Source organism: Phascolarctos cinereus, unplaced genomic scaffold (genome assembly GCF_003287225.1).
Source record: "Phascolarctos cinereus isolate Bilbo 61053 unplaced genomic scaffold, phaCin_HiC Scaffold_726;HRSCAF=1367, whole genome shotgun sequence".
Lineage (NCBI taxonomy): Eukaryota > Metazoa > Chordata > Mammalia > Diprotodontia > Phascolarctidae > Phascolarctos > Phascolarctos cinereus.
Genome location: NW_027556098.1, coordinates 376,044,771 through 376,066,594, shown reverse-complemented (window position 1 = coordinate 376,066,594; position 21,824 = coordinate 376,044,771). Strand labels below are relative to the sequence as shown.

At 44.0% G+C, this 21,824-nt stretch overlaps 1 protein-coding gene across 1 annotated transcript in view; it reads right to left on the bottom strand.

Annotated features, from left to right (window-relative positions):
- The window catches only part of MYOM3 (myomesin 3), an 82,307-nt gene extending 65,744 nt beyond the window's left edge, over window positions 1–16,563 (bottom strand). Inside the window, exons 1-5 of the mRNA XM_020983103.2 lie at window positions 16,479–16,563; window positions 10,451–10,570; window positions 9,269–9,346; window positions 6,476–6,635; window positions 3,441–3,598 (exon numbers count right to left, since the gene is read on the bottom strand). Of these exons, the coding sequence (XP_020838762.1) occupies window positions 3,441–3,598; window positions 6,476–6,635; window positions 9,269–9,346; window positions 10,451–10,557 (503 nt within the window). The 5' untranslated portion in view covers window positions 10,558–10,570; window positions 16,479–16,563. The remainder of the gene's footprint in view (window positions 1–3,440; window positions 3,599–6,475; window positions 6,636–9,268; window positions 9,347–10,450; window positions 10,571–16,478) is intronic.
- Between the last annotated feature and the right edge of the window lie 5,261 nt (window positions 16,564–21,824).

Genomic DNA, 21,824 nt, shown 5'->3' with positions numbered 1-21,824 from the left:
TAAGCTCCTTCAGGGCTAGTTTGCTTCCCATAGTGCCCAAAGATGGAAAAGTGATCTTCTGTGCCCAGACCTGGCAAAGATGTCTTCAGGGCTCCTGAGTCACTCCCATTTGGCCGTGGGCACAATCTTGGTCCAGAGCCAGGAATCTTTCTGCATGTGTTATGGCAACTGGAGTCATCAGAAACAGCCCCTCTCATAATAGGCTTTCAGGAGACGCCCTTGGCTTATGGCCACAGGGCTGGGAGGGAGCCAGGTTTGGCCGCTGGGATTCAGGCAGCTGAGTCGTGGGTGTGGCGACAGCATCAGCCCAAGTGTGGGGAAGAACAAGGCCAAGAGGGACCAGCATCCTAAAAAATAATTAGAGCTATCCTGAGGTAGAATGGGCTGACTTTGGAGCTGTTGGGTTCCCCTTCCCTGGCCTTCAAGCAGAGGCTGAATGACCATGTAAGGACTGCTTTTCAGTATGGATTGGTCTGTTCTTCCACCTGTCGAAGTCTGTGATTCATCCTCATGACGACCCTGTGAGATGGGCAGGACACAAGGCAATGTGGTACCCTGGACAGGGGTGATCACAGATTTAGAGCTGGAAGAGATCTGGAAGGCCATGGAGTCTAATCCCTCCATTTTACAAATGGGGAAACAGAAGCACAGAGAAGTGACTTGCCCACAGTCATACAGTTAGCAGGTATCTAAAGCTGGATTTGAGTCTGAGTCTTCCTGACTCCAAGACCAGCAGTTTTCCAAGTGTGACCCAAAGACCCCTATGTGTCCCTGAGACACTTTCAGGGGGTCTCAAAACTATTTTCCTAAATACTAAGATGTTGTTTGCCTGTTAAAATAACTGTCCCTTTCCCAACTCCCTTATCTGTGTGAGGCTGGATTTTCTTTATGTACTTCATCCAAAATAATATTGCGACAGATTGAATGGAGAAGCAGCTATGAGAATCTGCTTGTCTTCTATAAAGCCAAATATTGAAGAGATTTGCAAAAAAAAAAAGTAAAATAACGCTACTCTTCTCACTAAATTTTTTTTTGTTTTGGAAAATAAAGCTATTTATCATAAAATGTTACATATGTTAATATAATGCAATTGTTATTTTTAAATTAATTAATATTTTTAAGTATATCTGTTTTAATTCCTTATCAGGTAAATATCAATAAATATAACCCATCTAAACAAAAGCTCTTTGGGGTCCTCAATCATTTTTAATAATATAAAATAGTCCTGGGGCAGCTAGGTGACAAAGTGGATAGAATGCTGGGCCTGGAGTCAGGAAGACATCAGTTTAAATCCAGTCTCTGACACTAGCTGTATGAGCCTGGGCAAGTCATTTAATTTTGTTTGCCTCAGTGTCCTCATCTGTAAAATGAGCTGGAGAAAGAAATGGCAAGTCACTCCAGTATCTTTACCAAAAAAAACCCCAAATGGGGTCAGGAGGAGTCAGATATGACTAAAAAACGACTGAACAAAAGGAGTCCTGAGACCAAAATGTTTGAGAATCACTACTCTACCCCGATGGCATCTCTTTGAAACAAGAGAACTGGGTTTTGAGGGCCAGCTCTGCCACTAATTAGCTGTGCAGCTTTCATCAGGACATATGACCTCTCATATTCCTTATAGGCTATAAATTCCTTAAGGGTGAAAAATGTTCCCCTTCTGTATTCATACCTCCAGCGCCTCGCACAAAATCCTAGCTTAAGAAATGTTGGTGAGTAAGTGAATGAATGAATGAATTAAATGAATGTTTAGTGAACTGAAAATGGGGCTAATGATATTTTATCCTACTGGACAAGGAAATAGGATAATAGATGTAACAGGGCTTTGTAAACTAGTAAACTGCCCTGTGAGTAGGAGCTATTGTTATTATTATCTTTGTGTTACCTAGGAGGAAACTGAGGCTCAGATGGGTAAAATGGCTTACCCAGGATTCCATAGTAAGTTAATGATGGAGCCAAGAGGAGAATCCTCTTTCTGTATTTTTCCCTTTTTATAGTCTTTTGTCTCTTGTCACGTCTCTTGTCTAATGTGTTAACTCTCAGCCTTACCCCACCCACCATCAGAAACCATCTATTCATTCTCAATGGGCAACCCTTCTGGGTCACAGGACTATAGATTTGGAACTGAATAAGGAAACTGAAGCCCAGGGAAGGAAAGTAATTTGTTGAAATTCCCATGGTAGAGTGAGGAACAGAGGTGGGGGGATTTGAATGCAGGTCCCTGCCTTAAAATTCAGTGCTTCTTCACTGTCTCCTCCAGATTGCTCTCCTCTCGGCTTTCCCCATCCCTAAAGGGGATGTTCAGCTCTGAACAGCTGTGTGAAGGGCCCTCCAGAATAATATTTTTATGACCCTCTGCCCCGAACAGAGCTGGCAGGGAGGAAGCTAAGAATATCTTTACAGACAGTCGCCTGGAGCCAGTTTTGTACCCAGCAGCTGCCCAAGGATTTTCTCTATTTCTGGGCCTGGGGCAGTTGGTTAAGCAGGATCTATGGAACCACAGGCTACGATACTGAAGTCCACTGGATCATAGATTTAGAGTTAGAAGGGACCTTAGAGTCCTAATTAGACCTAATCTAACCCCCTCATTTACAGATGAGGAAACTGAGACACAGAGAGGTAAAGAGATTTGCTCAGGGTCACACAGCCAGTAAGTGTCTGAGGCCAGTTTCAAACTCAAGTCTTCCTGACTCCAAGTTTGGTCCCCTACTGATTCCTAACTCCAACTCTAGCCTTCTATCTGTTGTACTACACTCATCTCAATTACAATTACATCACTCAACTACATTCCATCTTAACCTGAGTTCTTCTAGAACAAGGATTTTTAACCTGGTTAAAAACCTGGAGGTGGTTTTCAGAGGGTCTGTGAATTTGGGTGGGAAAAGCTTCCATCTTTATTTTCAGTAAACTCTAACTGAAATTTAGCACTTCCTTCAAAGATCTAAGGCATTCTGAGATGGGGGCCAAAGGCTTCATGAGACTTCCAAAGAGACCCAATGCAAAAAAATGGTTAAGAACCTTTGATCTAGGGCAGTGATAACCCCTGAGCTATTCATGAGAGCATAATATAAGATTTAAAGCTGGAAAGGTCCATCTCTTGCCCAATAAGCTGAAGATGGGACAGAGGAAGTGAACTTTCTGAAATTCACAAGGGCTAGTAATAAGCAAAGTCAGAATTAGAACCTGTGTCCTCTCATTCCATATTGCATACTCTTCCAATCGTATGAGAAGCTGGGCTCTCAAGAGGGAGGCCTAGAGCATCAGGAAAACTTCAGACTAGGGACTCCTGTTTTGCTGCTTCGCCCAGAGTGGAGGCTCAGAGAGAGTGAGCCTCTGACCTAAGGTTGCTCAGCACAGAATCAGGATTAGAACTCCTACCCTGGACAAAGGAGCTCCATGCATCAGCCCTCCTCCAGCTCCAATATATACACACAGTCACTTACCAGACAACTTGAGGTGGAGGGGAGCCATACACAGTGCAGGTCAACAGGACAGATTCATTTTCCCAGACGGTGTGGGAGCGAAGAGGGATCCAGAAGTAAGGACCCCGACTGGAACATAGTTCCTTCAACTCTTTGGCCTCTCGGGTCTTCTCCTCTGTCTAGAGATGTGGGTGGAGGAGGTGGAAAGAAAGTCTGCATGGTCAGCACTCCTATGTACAGCCATGTCTCACTTAGCATAGTGCCTGGCACATAGTAGGCACTTTACAAATGTTTATTGATGGATCGTCTCCAGGGTCCCCCGCCACCAGTCTTTCCTCTACTATCTCCTCTTCCTCCCTTCATTTGTACCCTTCGTCCTGCCTCCCTCATCACTCCCATGCTTTCTCCTTTCATTCCATCCTTTTTTAAATTAATATTTTATTTCCCCCAATTACATGTAAAAACATATTTTAACATTCTTTTAAAAAACATTTGAGTTCTAAATTCTCTCCCTTCCTCTCTCTCCTCCCCCTCCTTAAAATGGTAAGCAATTTGATATAGGTTTTACATGTGCAGTCATGCAAAACATATTTCCATGGTGGTCAAGTTGTGAAAGAAAACACAGACAAAAAAAAAACACCAAGAAAAGGAAAGTAAAGAAAAAGTATGCTTTGATTTGCATTCAGACCTCATCAGTTCTTTCTCTGGAGGTGGATAGCGTGTTTTCATTACAAGTTCTTCAGAATTGTCTTGGATCATCGTATTTCTGAGAATAGCTAAGTCATTTAGAGTTGATCATCACACAATGTTGCTGTTACTGTGTATGATGTTCTCCTGGTTCTGCTCACTTCACTTTGCATCAATTGGCATGAGTCTTTCCTGTCCTATCTTTCTTAAAGAGAATGGAAGTGTCTTTTGGTGGAAAGAATATTGGACTGGGAAGCCTCTCCCAACTCTTACATGCTCTGTTCTGAGGTCCCTTATAGCTTTCATGGTCTATGTTCTAAGGTATCTCTCAGCTCTCACATTCTATATTCTAAAGACCCCTTCTAGCTCTCCCATTATTTGTTCTAAGGTCCCTTTCAGGTGTCACATTCTGTTTCCGTCTCCTTTTCTCGACTCAAATACCACTGGCATGAACTCTGGATCAATTGCTCAGAGACAGCCCCTTCCCAGATTCCCCACTGCCTACACACTTGTCTTCTCAGATGTCAAGGCTCACGAACTCCAAAGAGATGGAGGGACCCTGAGAGGCAATCTAATTCAACTGTCTAATTTTACAGATGAGAAAAAGAGCCTGAGAAATGTGAAGTAATTCACCCAATGCTATATAGTGAGTTAATGGGAAAGCTATTAACTAAAGGCCAGTTGCCCAGTGGAGCCAGAAACAGGCTAGACTATTTTTTGAAGGAATATAGAATTACACCACCAAAACTACAAAAATATTTCTAGTGTTAGATCCCAATGAAAATGTTTATACTCAGAGAGATTAGTGATAGGAAGAAAGAGCCATCCCTATACAAGTATTCTCAACTGTATTATTTGTAATTATAAAAATACCAAACCGTAAGAACAAACTGTGTGCTCAATAATTGGTGAGTGGCTGAATAAAGGGTGTGTATGAATGTAATGGAATTTCAAGGAAGGACAGATATAGAACTATAGGGCAACATGGAGAAGACATAAAATGGGGCAAAATGAAACTAGCAGAATTAAACATTGTGCGGTGGGAAGAGGGTTTTCAAGGACTTTTCAGTCAGAGGACATGGTTTCCAACCCAGGCTCTATCATTTCCACTTGTGTAACCTTGGGAAAGTCCCCTAAATTCTCTATGCCTTGGTCTCCTTATCTGCCAAATTAGGGTATTGGACTAGATGAATTTAGAGGTCCTTTCCAGTTTTAGATCTCTGCTCATCAATTCTGGCTCTTGGGATCTCTAACTTTCTCCAACACTCAACTCTGGTGCAACCACCCATACAAAGTCATTCCTGATCCCCATGCAATGTGGGCAGCTCTCTTTCCGTCTTGAAATTATTTTCTATTCTCTTGTATGTACTTTCCATTTATTTCCTTGTGTACATATTATTTCTGTCCACCCTCCTCCCCGCAGTAGAATACGAACCACTTGAAGATAGGTCCTTTTTTTCGTACCCTCAGTACCTAGTACAGTACCTTTATGAAGTAGGTACTTAATAAATGCTTGCTTGCTTAAATGGAATTCCTTGACCATATAAACATTATGTACATGAAATATAGTTATATAATCAATCAACAAGCATTTATTAAGCACCTACTATATGCCAGATGTGGAGACAGCATGGCAGAGTGTTTAGAGGGTTAGCCTGAAAGTCTTGGGTTCAAAACTTGTTGCTGACACATGCTGGCTTTGTGACTTCAGCTCTTAATCTCTCTTTGTTTAGATTTTAAGTGGGCAGCTAGGTGGCACAGTAGATAGAGCACCGGCCCTGGAGTCAGGAGGACCTGAGTTCAAATCTGGCCTCAGACACATAACACTTACTAGCTGTGTGACCCTAGGCAAGTCACTTAACCCCATTGCCTAGCCCCCCCCCCAAAAAAAAAAGACTAGGTAGCAGAGCAGGTGCCAGACTGCACTAGCAGAGGGAGGGAGTTTCTCCCTGGAAGCTCCCCATGCTGGGAAAGATTGGAGAAAACAGATAGATGTGCAAGGCATCTAGGGACTAGAGATACAAAGACGAGAAAGAAATAGCTCTCGCCTGCATGTAGCTTACATTCTATCTGGGGAGATAATACGTACACAGAAAAGTGATTCAAAAATATACATAGTAAATAGAAAGATGACACAGATCTGTAATATGACTCACTGTTAGAGTTAGTACATGAGGTCTCCGTTTCTTTGATCAGAAGATAATTAATAGAAAGATCTCCTCCAAACCCTTTGCCCAGCCCTGTTAACTCTCTGAGAGTGATAGTACAGGCCCAGGTATGAAGGAATTCAGAGTTTTTATGGCCTGCCTTTCAAGACTGTGCCCCACAGAGCCGCAGAGCATCCTTTGGGCCTGTGTTCTTCTGCTTACCCTCCTCCATAGCGCTTTCCGGTCCACTCTCTCCCGAAGCATGTGGCAGACATTCAGGATGTCAATCTCAGTTTTCTCCCAGTCATTCCGGAAGCCCACCCGCTTCTCACCACGTCTTTCCACTTCCAGGACAGAGGCCTCACTCCTCAATTTGGCTTCCCTGGGAGTAGCAAATATTTCCCTCCTAATTATAATGTAGCCATCTAGTCTGCCCGCAGCCCCAAACTGCCCAAAGGTCCATTATCTCTGTGCTTCTGAGGTTGATGGGGGGGGGAGGAACCCCAATAATCCTATTCATCAGCCTCATTCCTGCCACATCAAATGCCCTTTCTGCTCCTGTCCACTTAGCTCATTCCTCCCCATTGGCCAAGTCCCAACTCCTTATCCCTCTTCCTTCTTCAAGACTCTCCTGACCACAAGTTTATAAGGATTTTTTTCTCTTTCCCTGAATTTCCTTTACATGGATGGTCCAGCCTCCTCAACTGTCCACATGCTCTGCTGCAAAGTAGAGTGGAAAGAGTCCAATATCTGGCATCAGAAGAGTCAGGACCAAGTTTCAGCTTTACTACCTCCTACCTTTGCTACCTTAGGGGAGTCATTGTCATTGGCTGGGCCTCAGTTTTCTCACTTTTAAAAAGGAGATGTTGGACTACTTGACATTCTGGATTCTAAGGCCCCTCCCAGCCCTGACATCCTGTGTTCTAAGGGCCCTCCCAGCCCTGACATCCTGTGTTCTAAGGGCCCTCCCAGTCCTGACATCCTGTGTTCTAAGGTCCCTCCCAGCTCTGACATCCTGTGTTCTAAGGTCCCTCCCAGCTCTGACATCCTGTGTTCTAAGGGCCCTCCCAGCTCTGACATTCTGTGTTCTAAGGGCCCTCCCAGCTCTGACATTCTGTATCCTAAGGGCTCCTCCAGCTTTGATACTGTATGTTCTCAGGTCTTTCCTAGCTCTGACATTCTGTGTTCTAGGGGGCCTTTTAGCTCTAAGATTCTAAGCTTGAAGGCCTTTTCAGCTCTGATTCTTTATGTTCTAAGGCCCCTTCTACCCCTAAGGCCCTTTCTTTTTTAAAAAAATTTTATTAATTTATTTTGATTTATCAACAATCACTTCCATATGTTCTTGAGTTTAAAATTTTTCTCCCCCTTCCTCCCCACCACCCTCCCCAAGATGGTGCACAATCTCATATAGGCTATACATTTACATTCCTATTAAACATATTTTCACATTAGTGATGTTGTAAGTAAAAATTAAAACCAATAGGAGGAACCATTAGAAAGAGGAAACAAAACTCAACAGAAGAGAAAAAAAATGATAGAAATTCAACTTCCATAGTTCTTTCTTTGGATATGGATAGCATTTTCCATCACGAGGCCTCTGGAGATGTCTTAGATCCTTGTATTGCTGAGAAGGGTTAAATTTATCAATATTAGTCATCACACAATGTGGCTGTTACTGTGTACAACGTTCTCTTGGTTCTGCTCACTTCACTCAGCATCAGACCATACAAGTCTTTCCAGGTTTTTCTGAAGTCAGCCTGTTCATCATTTCTTATGGCAAATAGTATTCCATGACATTCATATACCACAACTTGCTCAGCCATTCCCCAATTGATGGGCATCCTCTCAATTTCCAATTCTTTGCCGCCACAAAAAGAGCTGCTATGAATATTTTTGTACATGTGGGTCCCTTTCCCACTTGTATGATCTCTTTGGGATATAGCCCTAGAAGTGCTATTGCTGGGTCAAAGGGTATGCACATTTTTATAGCCCTTTGGCATAGTTCCAAATTGTTCTCCAAAATGGTTGGATAATTTCACAACTCTACCAACAATGCATTAGTGTTCCAATTTTCCCACATTTTCTCCAACATTTGTCATTTTCCTGTTCTGTCATGTTGGCCAATCTGATAGGTGTGATGTGGTACCTCAGAGTTGTTTTGATTTGCATTTCTCTAATCAATAATGATTTAAAGCATTTTTTCATATGACTGTAGATGGCTTTAATTTCTTCATCTGAGAACTGTCTGTTCATATCCTTTGACCATTTATCAATTGGGGAATGGCTTGTAGTCTTATAAATTTGTCTTAATTCTCTATGTATTTTAGAAATGAGGCCCTTATCAGAGAGACTGGTTGTAAGGATTCTTTCCCAATTTTCTACCTTCCTTCTAATCTTAGTTGCATTGGCTTTGTTTGTGCAAAAACTTTTCAATTTAATGTAATCAAAATTGTCTATTTTGCTTTTTGTAATGTTCTCTATCTCTTGTTTGGTCATGAATTCTTCTGTAAACTATTCCTTGTTCTCCCAGTTTGCTAAATCTAAATCATGAACCCATTTTGACTTTATTTTGGTATATGGTATGAGATTTGGGTCTATACCTAGTTTCTGCCATACTCTTTTCCAGTTTCCCAGCAGTTTTTTTCAAAGAGTGGGTTCTTGTCCCAGACCCTAAGGCCCTTTCTAAAAGTCACCTCTTCAACCTAACATCGTTCTGTCAGATTCTTAGTCCTCATCTCTTTTTCTTTACTATGTGAGTACATTCAGTTGACTGATAAGTAGATCTCAGGATGATCACTGACAATGCTCTGATTTCTCTGTCTATAAAATATGTGTGAATCATTTTATTCTTCTCTCTCCTCTCTCCTCCCCACCATCCCCAGGAATTTCTGTGAAACTCTTAGCAATGATCCCTCAGCCCTGCCAGGAACATGGTGCTTTAGTGAGAAAGTAGGAAGATAGACCAAGGGACCCCTTTCCTGGGCCGTGATTCTCTGGAAAGTTCACACAGCTCACCATGATGTCTCCATAGCAGTCAGGGCCAGGGCAGCTGCCAGAGAATAATCCAGGGAGCTAAACTGTTCCTCTTCCTCACTGGGGAGAGAAAAAAAGAAGCAGGTGAATAGAGCTAAGGATAGGGAGATGGAGGGGTGGTGTAAGTGGTGCTGGAGACATTTTTCTGGGAATCCGAATGGACTAGATTATTTCTAAGGTCTCTTTCTGGTCTAAATTCTATTATCCTGCGGCCTCTATCTCCTTCCCACTCCCAAGACAGATAAAAGGCTGGTTTGCTCCCTGAAATCGTCTGCCCTCTCTTCCCTCCCAACCCCAGCGTTCAAGGGAAGAGTATCCCAGAGGAGGGACCGTATCTACCTCCACAAGACTGAGGGCTTTCTGAGGGCAGGGGATCTGCCTCCTTCTTGCTCTGTGGCCCTCCATAGCTCCCAGCATGCGAGAAGGACAGGGAAGACCACCAGCAATGGCAAATGGAGGTATCATGGGATGGCCCACTCCAGGGAGACGGTGACAGAATGAAGGAGAGCTTCCCTGTCACCTCCCTGTCCTTTGTTCTCCCAAGGCCTTGCCAGTCCCACTTAGACTCCAATCACAGGCACAGACCGTGACAGAATCAGAAGCAATCTCAGAGGCTGTCTTGGCAAGCCTAAGGCCACTGTTGGTGACCTCTCTCTAATATGGCTGACAGGTTGGTTAGCTTGACTTGAAGTGCTTCAAGACCTCCAAGGAGGAGGAACCCACTGCCTTCTAAAGCAGTCCATCCCACCTTGGGACAGCCTTCACCACTGGGAAGTCTTTCCATCCCTTTTTAACTTCCATCCACTACTACAAGTTGTACCCCCTGGAACCAAGCAGAACAAAGCTAATCAGTCCCTCTCCCACACAGCAAATCTACGAAGACAATTGTATCCTATGCCTTCATTTCCTCTCCAAGTTATTTGTTCTTTAGCTTAAAGAAACACTCTAAGTTTCTTCATCTTCAGGGGGATCCTTGAATGATGTGATGGTCAGCAGCTCTTTCACCATCTGGTCACTCTCTTCTGGACACTCTCCAGGTTGCCAGTTTCCATCCTCAAATGTGGGACCCAGCACTGACCACAGTAATACCCTGTGTGGTCCCAGTGGGACTCCCAGCCCCCATGCTTCTGGAAATGCAGCCTTCAATCAACCTAGCCCCCTCACCTTGTGTGGAAGGTTCTTCTTTGGGTGGAAGAGGACATATGCAGACTCCGCTGCCTCTCCTCCTTCTGCTCCTCCTGGCTTCTGTGTTCTAGCCGGTGGATCTCCATGTCCCCTACTCACCTGAGGGGAGGTATCAGAGTACTCATAGCGACCATGCTACATCCCCTCCCATGAAATAATGCTTTTCCATTTGTCTTCTCACAACACCCCTGCCTTTTAAAAATATCAGTTTTTATTGCTATCTTTTGCCATTAGATCATCTTCCATTCTAAATCAATATCTCCTCCTCCCTTTCCTTTACCCAACCCTTAAAATCTAAGCCATGGCATGCTCAGACATCCTTGTCACAAAGAGTAAAAGAGAGACAGACAGAGGAAGACAGAGAGAAAGAGAGAGGTAGACAGACAGAGACACACAGAGACAGAGAGAAAAAGACAGAGACAGAGAAAAAGACAGAGAGACAGAGAGAAAGAGAAAGGCAGTTCAGTAAAACTCATGTAAGGGGCAGGTAGGTGGCACGTTTGTGTAGAGCTCCAGCCTTGGAATTAGGAAGACTCGTCTTGCTGAGTTCAAATACAGCCTCAGACACTTCCTAGCTCTGTGATCCTGGACAAGTCACTTCACCCTGTTTGCCTCAGTTTCCTCATCTATGAAATGAGATGGAGAAGGAAATAGCAAACCCCTCCAGTACCTTTTCCAAGAAAACCCCCAAATGGGGTCATACTGAACAACAAAAGTAACCCACAGAAGAGACTGAGTTTTAATAACTGCTTCTTAACTTGATTCAACACCAACCAAATTAGACAATACATGCAATGTTCCACGTCCATAATGCTCCTCCCTAACCTCTGAAAATAATATCACAAGAGATGTGCTGCCTCTTTCATGGAGGATGAGAGGTTAATCGATTTACCTAAGGTCACACGTTGAATTACTCAGTCAGCACCCTCATACTAAGGGCCTTCTATGTTTCAGGCACTGTGCCAGGCACTGGGGTGGCAAAGATACAATGTAAAGAATCCGTACTCTCGAGGAGGGTATATTTTAGGTCCTCATGAAAAATAGGAAAGTAGCAGCTGCTGTAGCCATGGGAAGCCTGGGAAACATTCCATTCTCCAAACATCCCAATAGCGTAGTATAAGAGAAGGAACACTGAATGTGAAGTCAAAACTGGGTTCAAAACAAGGTGCCCAGCAATTGGAGAACAGCTAGGGCAGAGAAGCATGCGAAGACTCACATGAAGTGATACAAAGTGAGGGAAGCAGAGGCAGGAAAACAAGATACATAAGGATTCCAGCAAAGTCTGCTGTGAAATTATAATGACCAAACTTGGCCCCAAAGAGATGGTAGAGTGTACTTCCCTCACTTCCGTGCACAGGTGGGAGACTACGTGTCTGGACATTGGCATATACTGTTAGTTTTGCTGAATGGCTTCCCCCCCCTTATATATATATATATATATATATATTTTGTCATAAGGCATGACTTTCTGGGAAAAGAGAACAAGCATTTATTAAGCACCAATGTGTCAGGCACTGTGCTGAGCACTATACAAATATTATATTATTTGACCTTCACAACACCTACCCCTGGGAGATATGTGCCATTAGTATACCCATTTTACAGGTGAGGAAACTGAGGGAGAGAGAAGTGAATTGAGTCATACAGCTAAGTAAGTGAGGCTGGATTTGACCTCAGGCCTTCCTGACTCCAGGCTCAGCGCTGTATCTACTGCCCTACCAAACCAGTCTCTGAGAGACAAGAAGGAAAAAAAGTATCATATTGGGAACAAAGGTCATACAAAACCAAAAGAAATCAATTTTTAAAATGTGTTTTAAAAGACCTGGGTTCCAGTTCTGGATCCACTTTGTACTGGACATGTAGACTTGAGGAAGTCGTAGGATCATATAATTCAAACTAGAAGGAACCTTAGAGGGCATCTAGGCAAGCCTAATTATTGTACTGAAGAGGAAACTGAGGCCCAGAGAGGTTAAGTGACTTGGGTCACTCAGGTAGTAAGGAATAGAGTCTAGATCTGAACCCAGGTCTGTCCTTTAACTGCAAGCCCCACTCTCCACTACACCATCCCCCACCCCCACTCCATCTCTATGAACCTGTGTTTTGGACTATGAAATAGGGATAGCAATAATAACACTGTCTACCTCGCGGTGTTCCTGAGAAGAGATTTGTAAACCTTAAGGAGTTAGAGAAGGAAGGTATTATTAACATCATTGTCATGAAGACCTGAGCCACTAGGTGGCGCTGTGGATAGAGCGCCGAGCCTGGAGTCAACACTTTTACTATTTGTGTGATCCTGGGTAAGTCACTTTAATCCTGTTTGCCTCAGTTCCCTCATCTGTAAAATGAGCTGGAGAAGGAAATGGCAAGCCACTCCAGTATTTTTGCCAAGAAAACCCCAAACGGGGTCACGGAGAATCAGACATGACTGAAAAATGACTGAACGACGTGACTGCCTCCCTTGCTCCTACCTTCTATATTACTGTAGAAGGCAGCACACTCCTCCCAGTCCCTCGCTCTTGCAGCAGGTCCCAATCTAGGAGGCATACTGGACTCCTCTTCTATCTTTCACCCTTACATCCAAGCTGTAGCTAAGACCTACAGATTTCACCTTTGCAACATCTTTCCAATACACCCCCTCTGTCTTCTGACACTGTCCTGTACTGGTTTTCCCAGTACCTATAGAGTGATGTCTTGCCATAATAGGCACTTAATGAATACTTTTGATTGATTGGTAACTCTATGAAGTTTACAAAAAGTGCTTTCTTCCTAATGAAGTAGGAAGTGCTAGTCTGATTATGCCCATTTTACAGATAAGGACATTGAAGCTCTGAGGGGGTAAGGTTCCTCATCACATCACACCTGGACTATTGCAATAGCTGCTGGGGAGTCTGCCTGCAGTAGGGTCTCTCCCCACTCCAATGCATCTTCCATTCAACCACCAAAATGCTTTTCCTAAATTGTAGGTATGGCCAGGTTACTGCTCCCCCTGATTTAATAAACTCTAGTGACTCCCCATTACCTCCAGGATAAATATAAAATCCTCCATTTAAAACCTTGTTCTGAAGGGATGTTTCAGTAACTGATGTCTTTCCAGGTAGAGAGGTACTTATGCCAGCAGGCCCTGTAGTGAAGGAGAGCGACTCACCTTTCTCTACTCCTTTTCCTTGGGCCCCAGGCCCTATCTGACCCCATTAAGGCCTCTTTTTAGTGTGGCCCCCTTGGTGGTAGTGGCCAGTTCTCCAACTGGGCATCGTCATGGGTAATAAGAACTGTTATTCTTCCCCTGGGCTGGAAGTCCATCCCTTTGACTCTATGTCTAGCTCAAGCCGAACAGCTGAGCCTTTTCCCTTGGCCAAGGTGCCCATATGGCTTAGGGAGCAAAGGAAACACTTTTAGACTCATTTGATTAAATTCAACAAGCTCTTAAGTGCCTATTATGTGTAAGTCCCTTAAAGTACCACAGAGACTGTGCAAACTGGGCAGAAGCTCAGATCCAGGATCCACCCCCCAACTTGTTTTACAGACTTTCAGGGGTCTTCCCTAGGGGACTTTTTTTTTTCAGTAGGAAAAGGGTTACAGCTCCGGGCACCTCTCCCTCTCCCACCTCTGGCGCCTTACGCCTGGATGCTCTCACTCTAATTAACAAGGGAGGGACTGGCTCCGAGCCCTCAGCTCTCCAAATGCCAGCAGTGAGAGCCAGCTTAGGGGGGGAATGAGCCATGGCTTTTTTTTAGGACGCTGACTGATAGCTAGGAGATTAAACTGGGGTAGGTTTGCAGGCTCTCTGCTCTCCTTCCCCTCCCTCTCCTGCCCTCCCAGGACCAAAGCCCCTATTCCTTTAGAGTCTTCAGCCCTGAGCACTCAGACTTTTCTTCAGGGCCCCCCACCTTTTTTTTTTTTGGTGAGGTTAAATGACTTGCCCAGAGTCACACAGCTAGTAAGTGTTATGTGACTGAGGTCAAATTTGAACTCAGGTCCTCCAGACTAGAGGGCCGGTGCTCTATCCACTATGCCACCTAGCTGCCCCCAGGGGCCTCTTTTCAGAGAGAGGAAGAATGAGGCTTATGCAAGGTAAACTTTGGGAGAAGTGGATTGGGCAGGGGAGATTGAAATCTAGCCTAACCTGCTTAGAGCTTCCTTGTCCTCATCTATAAAATGGGCATAATCAGACTTGCATGTCCTGCTTCATTAGAAAGAAAGTTTTTTGTAAACTTTGTAGAATTACCAACCGATCAAAAGTATTTGTTAAGTGCCTATTATGGCAAAACACTGTTCTATAGGTATTGAGAATAAAAAAAAAAAACCCAACAACAAATGAAACAATTCCTGCCCTCAAGGGGTTGACATTCTTTTAGGAGAGACAATTAATGGTAGTAGTAGTAAGTAATAACAGCTAGCATTTATGCAATACTTTAAGGTTTGCAAAACACTGTGCTGTAGAGCAGATAGGTGGCGCCATAGTGCATAGAGCACTGGGCCTGGAGTCGGGAAGGCTCATCTTCCTGAGTTCAAATCTGGCCTCAGACACTTACTAGCTGTGTGACCCTGGTTGCCTCAGTTTCCTCATCTGTAAAATGAGCTGGAGAAGGAAATGGCAAACCACTCCAGTATCTTTGCCAAGAAAACCCCAAATGGGTCATGAAGAGTCGAACATGGCGGAAAATGACTGAACAACTTTGCTGTAAATGCCAGAGCCCAAGCCCAAGTGTGCTGACCCTACATCTGGGCTTTCTGCCCCATCTCACTGCCCTGTTTTACAGATGAGGAATTAAAACCAGACAAATTAAGTGACTTGGCCAAAGTCATACTATGAGTTGGTTGTAGAGCTGGGGCTGGAGTCCTGGGGTCCCTAACCCTCAGATAATCCTGCAAAGAGAGACCCAACTTTCCTAGGTCCCATCTACAACGCCATGAAATACAAGGCTCTTGGCTAAGACCACAGCCACGGCCACTGTGTCTTGAGCTGGGAGAGGAAGGACCATAGCATTAGAACTTGGAGGGACCTTAGATATTGTCCAGCCCAACCCCTTCCTTTCACCAATAAGGAAACTGAAGCTCAGGGTTAACTGAAGTCAACTGAAGGGATTTGCCCAGGGTGTCTGAGGTAATAAATAAGTGAGCCAACCAGGAGCGGAACCTCAACTTCCAGGGGTAAGGAGGGCTCTGACTCCAGAGCTGGCATTCATGGGGCTGCCACACACTGTCTCTGAAGGTTCATGCATCCAGAGCTATTTTATTTAGCACCTACATCCTACGATTATTGTGAGCATCATACGAGCTCATTTTGGTAAAGCATTTAGTATAGAGCCTGGCACATAGTAGGTGCTTCATAAATGCCTGTTACTTCCCCCTCCTCCTTTCAGGATGGGGAGGAGGTCTCCCCCAATACCCTCTCCATTTGACTTTGATAATCGCCCTATCCATGGCTTCTAGGAGTTTGGGATGAAAGAGACCTTGAGAGCTCCCCTCCTTTTTTCTGAACAAGCTCTAATTCTTAACCTTTGGATCCCACATCTATGCTGTTCAGACTATTATTGTTATTATTATTATTATTCACATTTCAGAATGCTTTCAGGTTTGCCAAATGCCTTTCCTCACAACAATTCTGTGAAGTAAGAAATTTAAGTATTATTGTCCACCTGTTACAGATGAGAAAACTGAGGCTCCAGAGAGAGACAAAAGTTCCTCATCCCTGGTTCCCCACCCAGTTAATTGTGAGGGCTGGAATATGCTGCTTCCCAGGGGTCAGTGTGGGTGGGTGGGGCCTAGGATGCTCACAATATCCACGGTGTCTCTGGCTTGATTTTAGTGCCATGGTTCTCAGGTGGGCCAGACCCTTGTTCCCACATCCCCAGCCCCCTACATATACCAACCACCCAAGCATAAGGGTCCCAGTGAATAGAAATCATTCCCAATGGATCTCCCCAACAGAAAGCTCAGCTCTAGTGGAAGAGCTTCCTCTCTCAGGATGCCCCAACATCCAACCAATTCCCAAAGTCTGACTCACGGAGGCCTCAGAATCGCTGAAAATTAGGAAAGAAAGGGAGTTCCTGATCTCTTCTTGTCCGCAGCTCAGGACAACAGTTGGGCGAGGAAGAATGCTTTCTGGGCACAGCAGAGATGTCTTAAATATAGCATCAGCCTGGATCGTGCTATGACAATGGATGGAAACCATCTAGGGGGTGGGAGGGGGGAGTTCCTAGGGGGGTGAGAATGTAAGAGCTGCTCTGGCCGCATTTGGCCTCCAGCCAGCTCCAAGAACAGGTGTGAGCAGCCCCCAGGGGTTCTCTGGAGATGTCCGTCTGCTCTCAGCCCTGGCCACTATTCCACGGGATAGGAGAGAAAGTGTACCAGAATGGTAGGGGAGGAGGTGATTGATTGCTACCTTGGAAGCTAGAGGCTGTGGGTTCGAGTCTTGACTCTGCCGCATGCTTATCCCTGTGATCTTATTCTCTGAGCCTCACTTTTCACACCTATAAAACCAGGGAGGCTGGATTAGACAATCTCCAAGATCCTTCCAAGTCCAGTGGTCTGTGTTAACAGGACATCGAGCTGGGAGGGACATCTGAGACTATGCTGAGACTATCTAGTCCACCCCACTCATTTTAGTCATTGTTATTTTGAGGATTTAATTTTGGTTTTTTGTGGTTTTTTTTTTGCAATGAACAAAATATATTTACTCTAGTTTCTATTTCTTCCCTTGCCCTTGCATTAAAAAAAGAAAGAAAAATTAACTCTGGTAATAAATATGTATAAGCAAGAAAAATGAATTTCCAAATTTGTTATATCTAAAAAAAACCCTATATCTCATTCTACACTTTCATCATAGATCCTCTGGAATCATAGTTGGTCATTGCATTGATTAGAGTTCTTAAGTCTTTCATAGCTATTTGCCTTTACAATGTTACAGTGTTAAATCAGTTGTTCTCCTGGTTCTGTTCTCTTCACTTTACATCAGTTCATATGAGTCTTGCCAGGTTTCTCTGAAATTATACCCTTCATTCCTTGCAGCATTCATCACATTCATACATTATGCTTTGTTCAGTTATTTTACGATTGATGGGTACCCCCTTGGTTTCTACCACACACACACACAAAAAGCTGCTTTGATTATTTTATACATATGAATCCTTTTCTTCTTTTTTATTTATCTCTTTGGGGTATGGGTTTAGTAGTGGTATTATAGTGTCAAAGGGTATGCACAATTGAGTAACTTTAGGGGCACAGTTCCAAATTTCTTTCCAGAATGGCTGTACCAACTTGCAGCTCTCCCAACAGTAAATCAATGTGTCTGTTTTCCTCCTGTCCCTCCAACATTTGTTATTTTCCCCTTTTTGTCACTTTTTCCAATCTGATGAGTATGAGGTAGAACCTCAGAGTTGCATTAATTTGCATTTCTCTAATTATTAACATCAATCCATGTAAGATTTCCTTTTTTGTTGTTCAGTCATTTTTCAAATGTGTCTGACTCTTCGTGACCCCATTTGGAGTTTTCTTGGCAAAGATGCTAGAGTGGTTTGCCATTTCCTTCTCCAGATCTTTTCACAGATGAGAAACTGAGGCAACCAGCTAGCAAATGTCTCAGTTCAGATTTGAACTCAAGAAGATGAGTCTTCCTGACTCCAGGCCCAGCACTCTATGCACTATGGCGCCACCTAGCTGCCCTAAGACTTCCTTCTAATCTAAGGTGACATTGAACCATTAATGACTATTCTTTGGCAATGGCCTTTCAACCACTTCCCAATTCCATCTTGCTCATATCTTTCTATTTCTCCCCTCCCCTGAATAGGACAAGGATCTTCATCATATGCTTTGCAAACCTTTAAGTGCTAACAAAAACGTAAATTTATAACATCTATGAGTTCCCCAAATGACCATTTTAAAAGTCCTGGTGAGTTGTATAGCACCACAGGCTTTGGATTTGGAGGGGAATATTGAATCCACAGAGTCCAATTTGCTTATTTTGCAGACAAGGAAGATCTAGTTAGTTTATGTGACTTCCCTACTCTTGTACAGATGACGTGGTGGAGATTAATGTTCAGGTCTTCTGACTTCAAATCTAGTGTTAATTAAAACCCCAGTGGTATCTGCTTTTCCATCTTTCTCTTCACTAATCTGTTATCTCTCTCTCCTCACCACTCCTGGCACCAAATATGAGAAACTTCTGTGTGAGTCACTCCCTTCCCTCCCCCTCTAGAGTAAATGCCTTGAAGATATGGGTTGGGGCTTATGAATTCTAAAATTTAGTCTTTGAAAACCCTGATATGCCATGAGTAAACAGAAAGAACATTAATTTTAGAATCAGAGAACCTCTGTTCAAATGCTACCTGACTCTTCCTACCTGTGTTACTGGGGCAACTCATTTCATTTCCCAGGCCTCAGTTTCTTCATATGTAAAATGAGGTGGCTAGGTAAGCAGGGGGTCTTAATCTAAGGTTTGTAAACTTTTTTTTGTAAACTTGTTTTTAATAAATATCTTGATAATTTTATTTCAATATATTTGTTTCCTTTGAAATCCTATGGATTTTATTTTTTAAAAACAGCATTCTGAAAAAGGGTACAGGGGTTTCAAAAGATTGCCTTAGAGTCCATGACCCAAACAAGGTGGAGAACCCCTGGACTGGGGGTTTTTAAGATTCCTTCTGGCCTTACAAGCATGATTCTTCTCCATCTGCTTTTCTTAAACATGAATAGGAAAGATTTTTTAAAAGCCCCATTTCTAACTTAATGCCAGGTTTGAGTCTCCTCATCCATTACAAGGATTGCAATGCTAGTGTTTTCTTCTATATTTTCTATTGCAAATATACAGGGTCTCAGGGGGTTAAATTGGTCGTTGGGGCTACCCTGGAAACCTGAGAAGCATTTATAACATTGTACTATGAGTTCCAAGGGCTGACAAAAAAGCTTTTGAAAGACAAGCCCTTTGTAAGCAGGGGACAGCTTGTACCTTGAATGGTTGCTGTCAAGGCTTAATGTTTCAGGGAAGGGAGAGAGGAGGGTCAGGTAGTGACATCAGGCCCCTGGCTGCTGCAGCCGTAAGGCTGCTCTTTGAAGGCTGTGGAAGGAGACGGCAGGGCAGTGACACAGAATAATGGTCCTTGCCGGTTCCTCCTGGGCTCTCTAGGCCCCAGGAGTAATGGCAGCTAAAATTATAGTCACAGATGGTGGGACCAGAAGGGGCCTTAGAACACATAGTGTCAGAGCTGGAAAGGGCTGAGGAATATGGAATGTCAGAGATAGAAGGCATCTTGGAACAGTAGTGTCCAACTCAAAACAGAAACAAGGCCACTAAACCTTATACAAAGATTCCTTAAAGCTGCTGCATATTGACTTGGTGTGGTTCGTTTTCAGTCATTTCAGTCTCGTCTGACTCTTTGTGACCCCATTTGGGGTTTTCTTGGCAAAGATACTGGAGTGGCTTGCTATTTCCTTCTCCAGCTCATTTTACAGATGAGGAAATTGAGGCAAACAGGGTGAAGTGACTTGCCCAGCATCACACAGCTAGTAAGCGTCTCAGGCTGGATTTGAACTCAGGAAGATGAGTCTTCCTGACTCCAGGCCCAGTGGTCTGTCCATTGTGCCACCTAGCTGCCAAATATTGACTTAGAAAACCACATATTAACATTATCAATGTTTAATTGTATTTTTACTTATCTTATTTCCCAACTATTTTAATCTGATTCAGTTGGGTGGGCTGGGTATTTGACACTTCTGAGTTAGAAATGTCAGAGCTGGGAGGGGCCTTAGAACACAGAATGTCAGAGCTGGAAGTGATCTCAGAATGAAAAGACTCGATAAGGAACATAGTAATTGCCTCTAATCCTTCCTGTGGGAGTGGGGTGAGTTGTGGAAACTCCTCTCCTTCCTTCTCACCCAAGCACACACATAGGAAGGGCTGGAGGGCAATTCCCCTGAGATTCTGGCACCCCTCACTTTGCCCCAGCTGTTCCCTTCTCAGGCCCCCCCCAGGTACCCTCCCTAAGGATTTGGGGGGAGTTCACCCAATGCAACTTTTTAGGGGACAAAACTTCCTCCGTATCCTGAAAAAGTATCAGACTTTGCTCCAGTCCCAGCTCTACCACTTCCACATGTATGGCTGTGGGCAAATCCCCCTTTGTCAGTTTCCTGTCGTAGAATGAAGGAAGGAGTGGATAATCTGTGAAGTCCCTCATGGACATCTTATCTATGAATCCCATGGTTGTCCTGGGGGACTCCTACCCTGCCCAGCTAGGCCAGTCCTCGTGTGATTTAAGGACTCCAGGGAGCAGAAATAGAAATACTCAGGTAACAGAACCTGAGCTGCCTCCCCTCCCTCCTAATTTCCCTGAGCTCCTCCAGAATGAGGGAGTCTTTAAAAGAGGGCCAAGGATGTTTCTACAGCAGTGATTCAAGCTACGGGCATTTGAAGGGGGTGGGGGTGGGGCGGTTAGGATACTTGTATAATTCTGCTTTGGACTTGAAAATTAACTTCCTGCCCTGGCCACGATACCTTTCACTCTGCTGGGCTAATAATCGTCATAGAGGGAGAGTTGGAAAGGAACTCAGGGGCCGTGAAACCCAATCCCCTTATTTTACAGATGAGGAAACTGAGCCTCATGTGAGGTTAAATACGTTGCCTCCATGAGGGGCCAGAATTCCTTTGGTCTCTGCTCTACCCTGGACATCAAGTGAGTCCCACTTCCTAGACAGTTCTGGCCTTGAGGCGCCTTCTCCCCAACCCCAATTAGGGAGGTACCCACGAACCAGGGGTCACATTACTCAGGCTACCGGTCCTGATCTTCCCTGCTTGACTCTTAACCTTACCCTCAGGAAGTCACGGATTGCAGAACTTGAGAGTTGAGCCTCCCCACCACCTGGGAATTCTTAGATTTGCACAAGCTTGTTGAGGGTGGAGGTGTTTATTTGTGCTTTCCTTCCTCTCGCCTTGGAACACTTGGGCTATAAAGATGCAGATTCATTAATGAACATGAGTAAGACAAATCTCTTTCAGCCACTTTGATATCAAAGAAAGTTGACTAACTTGCTGTCTGACCTTAAGTCAATTTCACCAGTTTGGGATTTAATGATCCCATGTCTCAGATGGAAGGATTGCACTTCATGATTTCTAAGGTTTTCTAGCCACTGCCAAACTTCCGATTCTAATATTCTAAGTTCTAAGGCTCCTCCTAGATCTGGCATTCTAATTTCTGAGGCCCTTTCTAACTCTAACATTCTAGATTCTAAGACCCCTCTAGGTCTGCCATTCTATGTTCTAAAGACCCTTCTGGTTCCGACATTTTATGTTCTAAGGTTCCTTCTAGCTCTGACAGTTTATGTCCTAAGGCTCCTTCCAGTTCTAATATTCTGTGTCCTA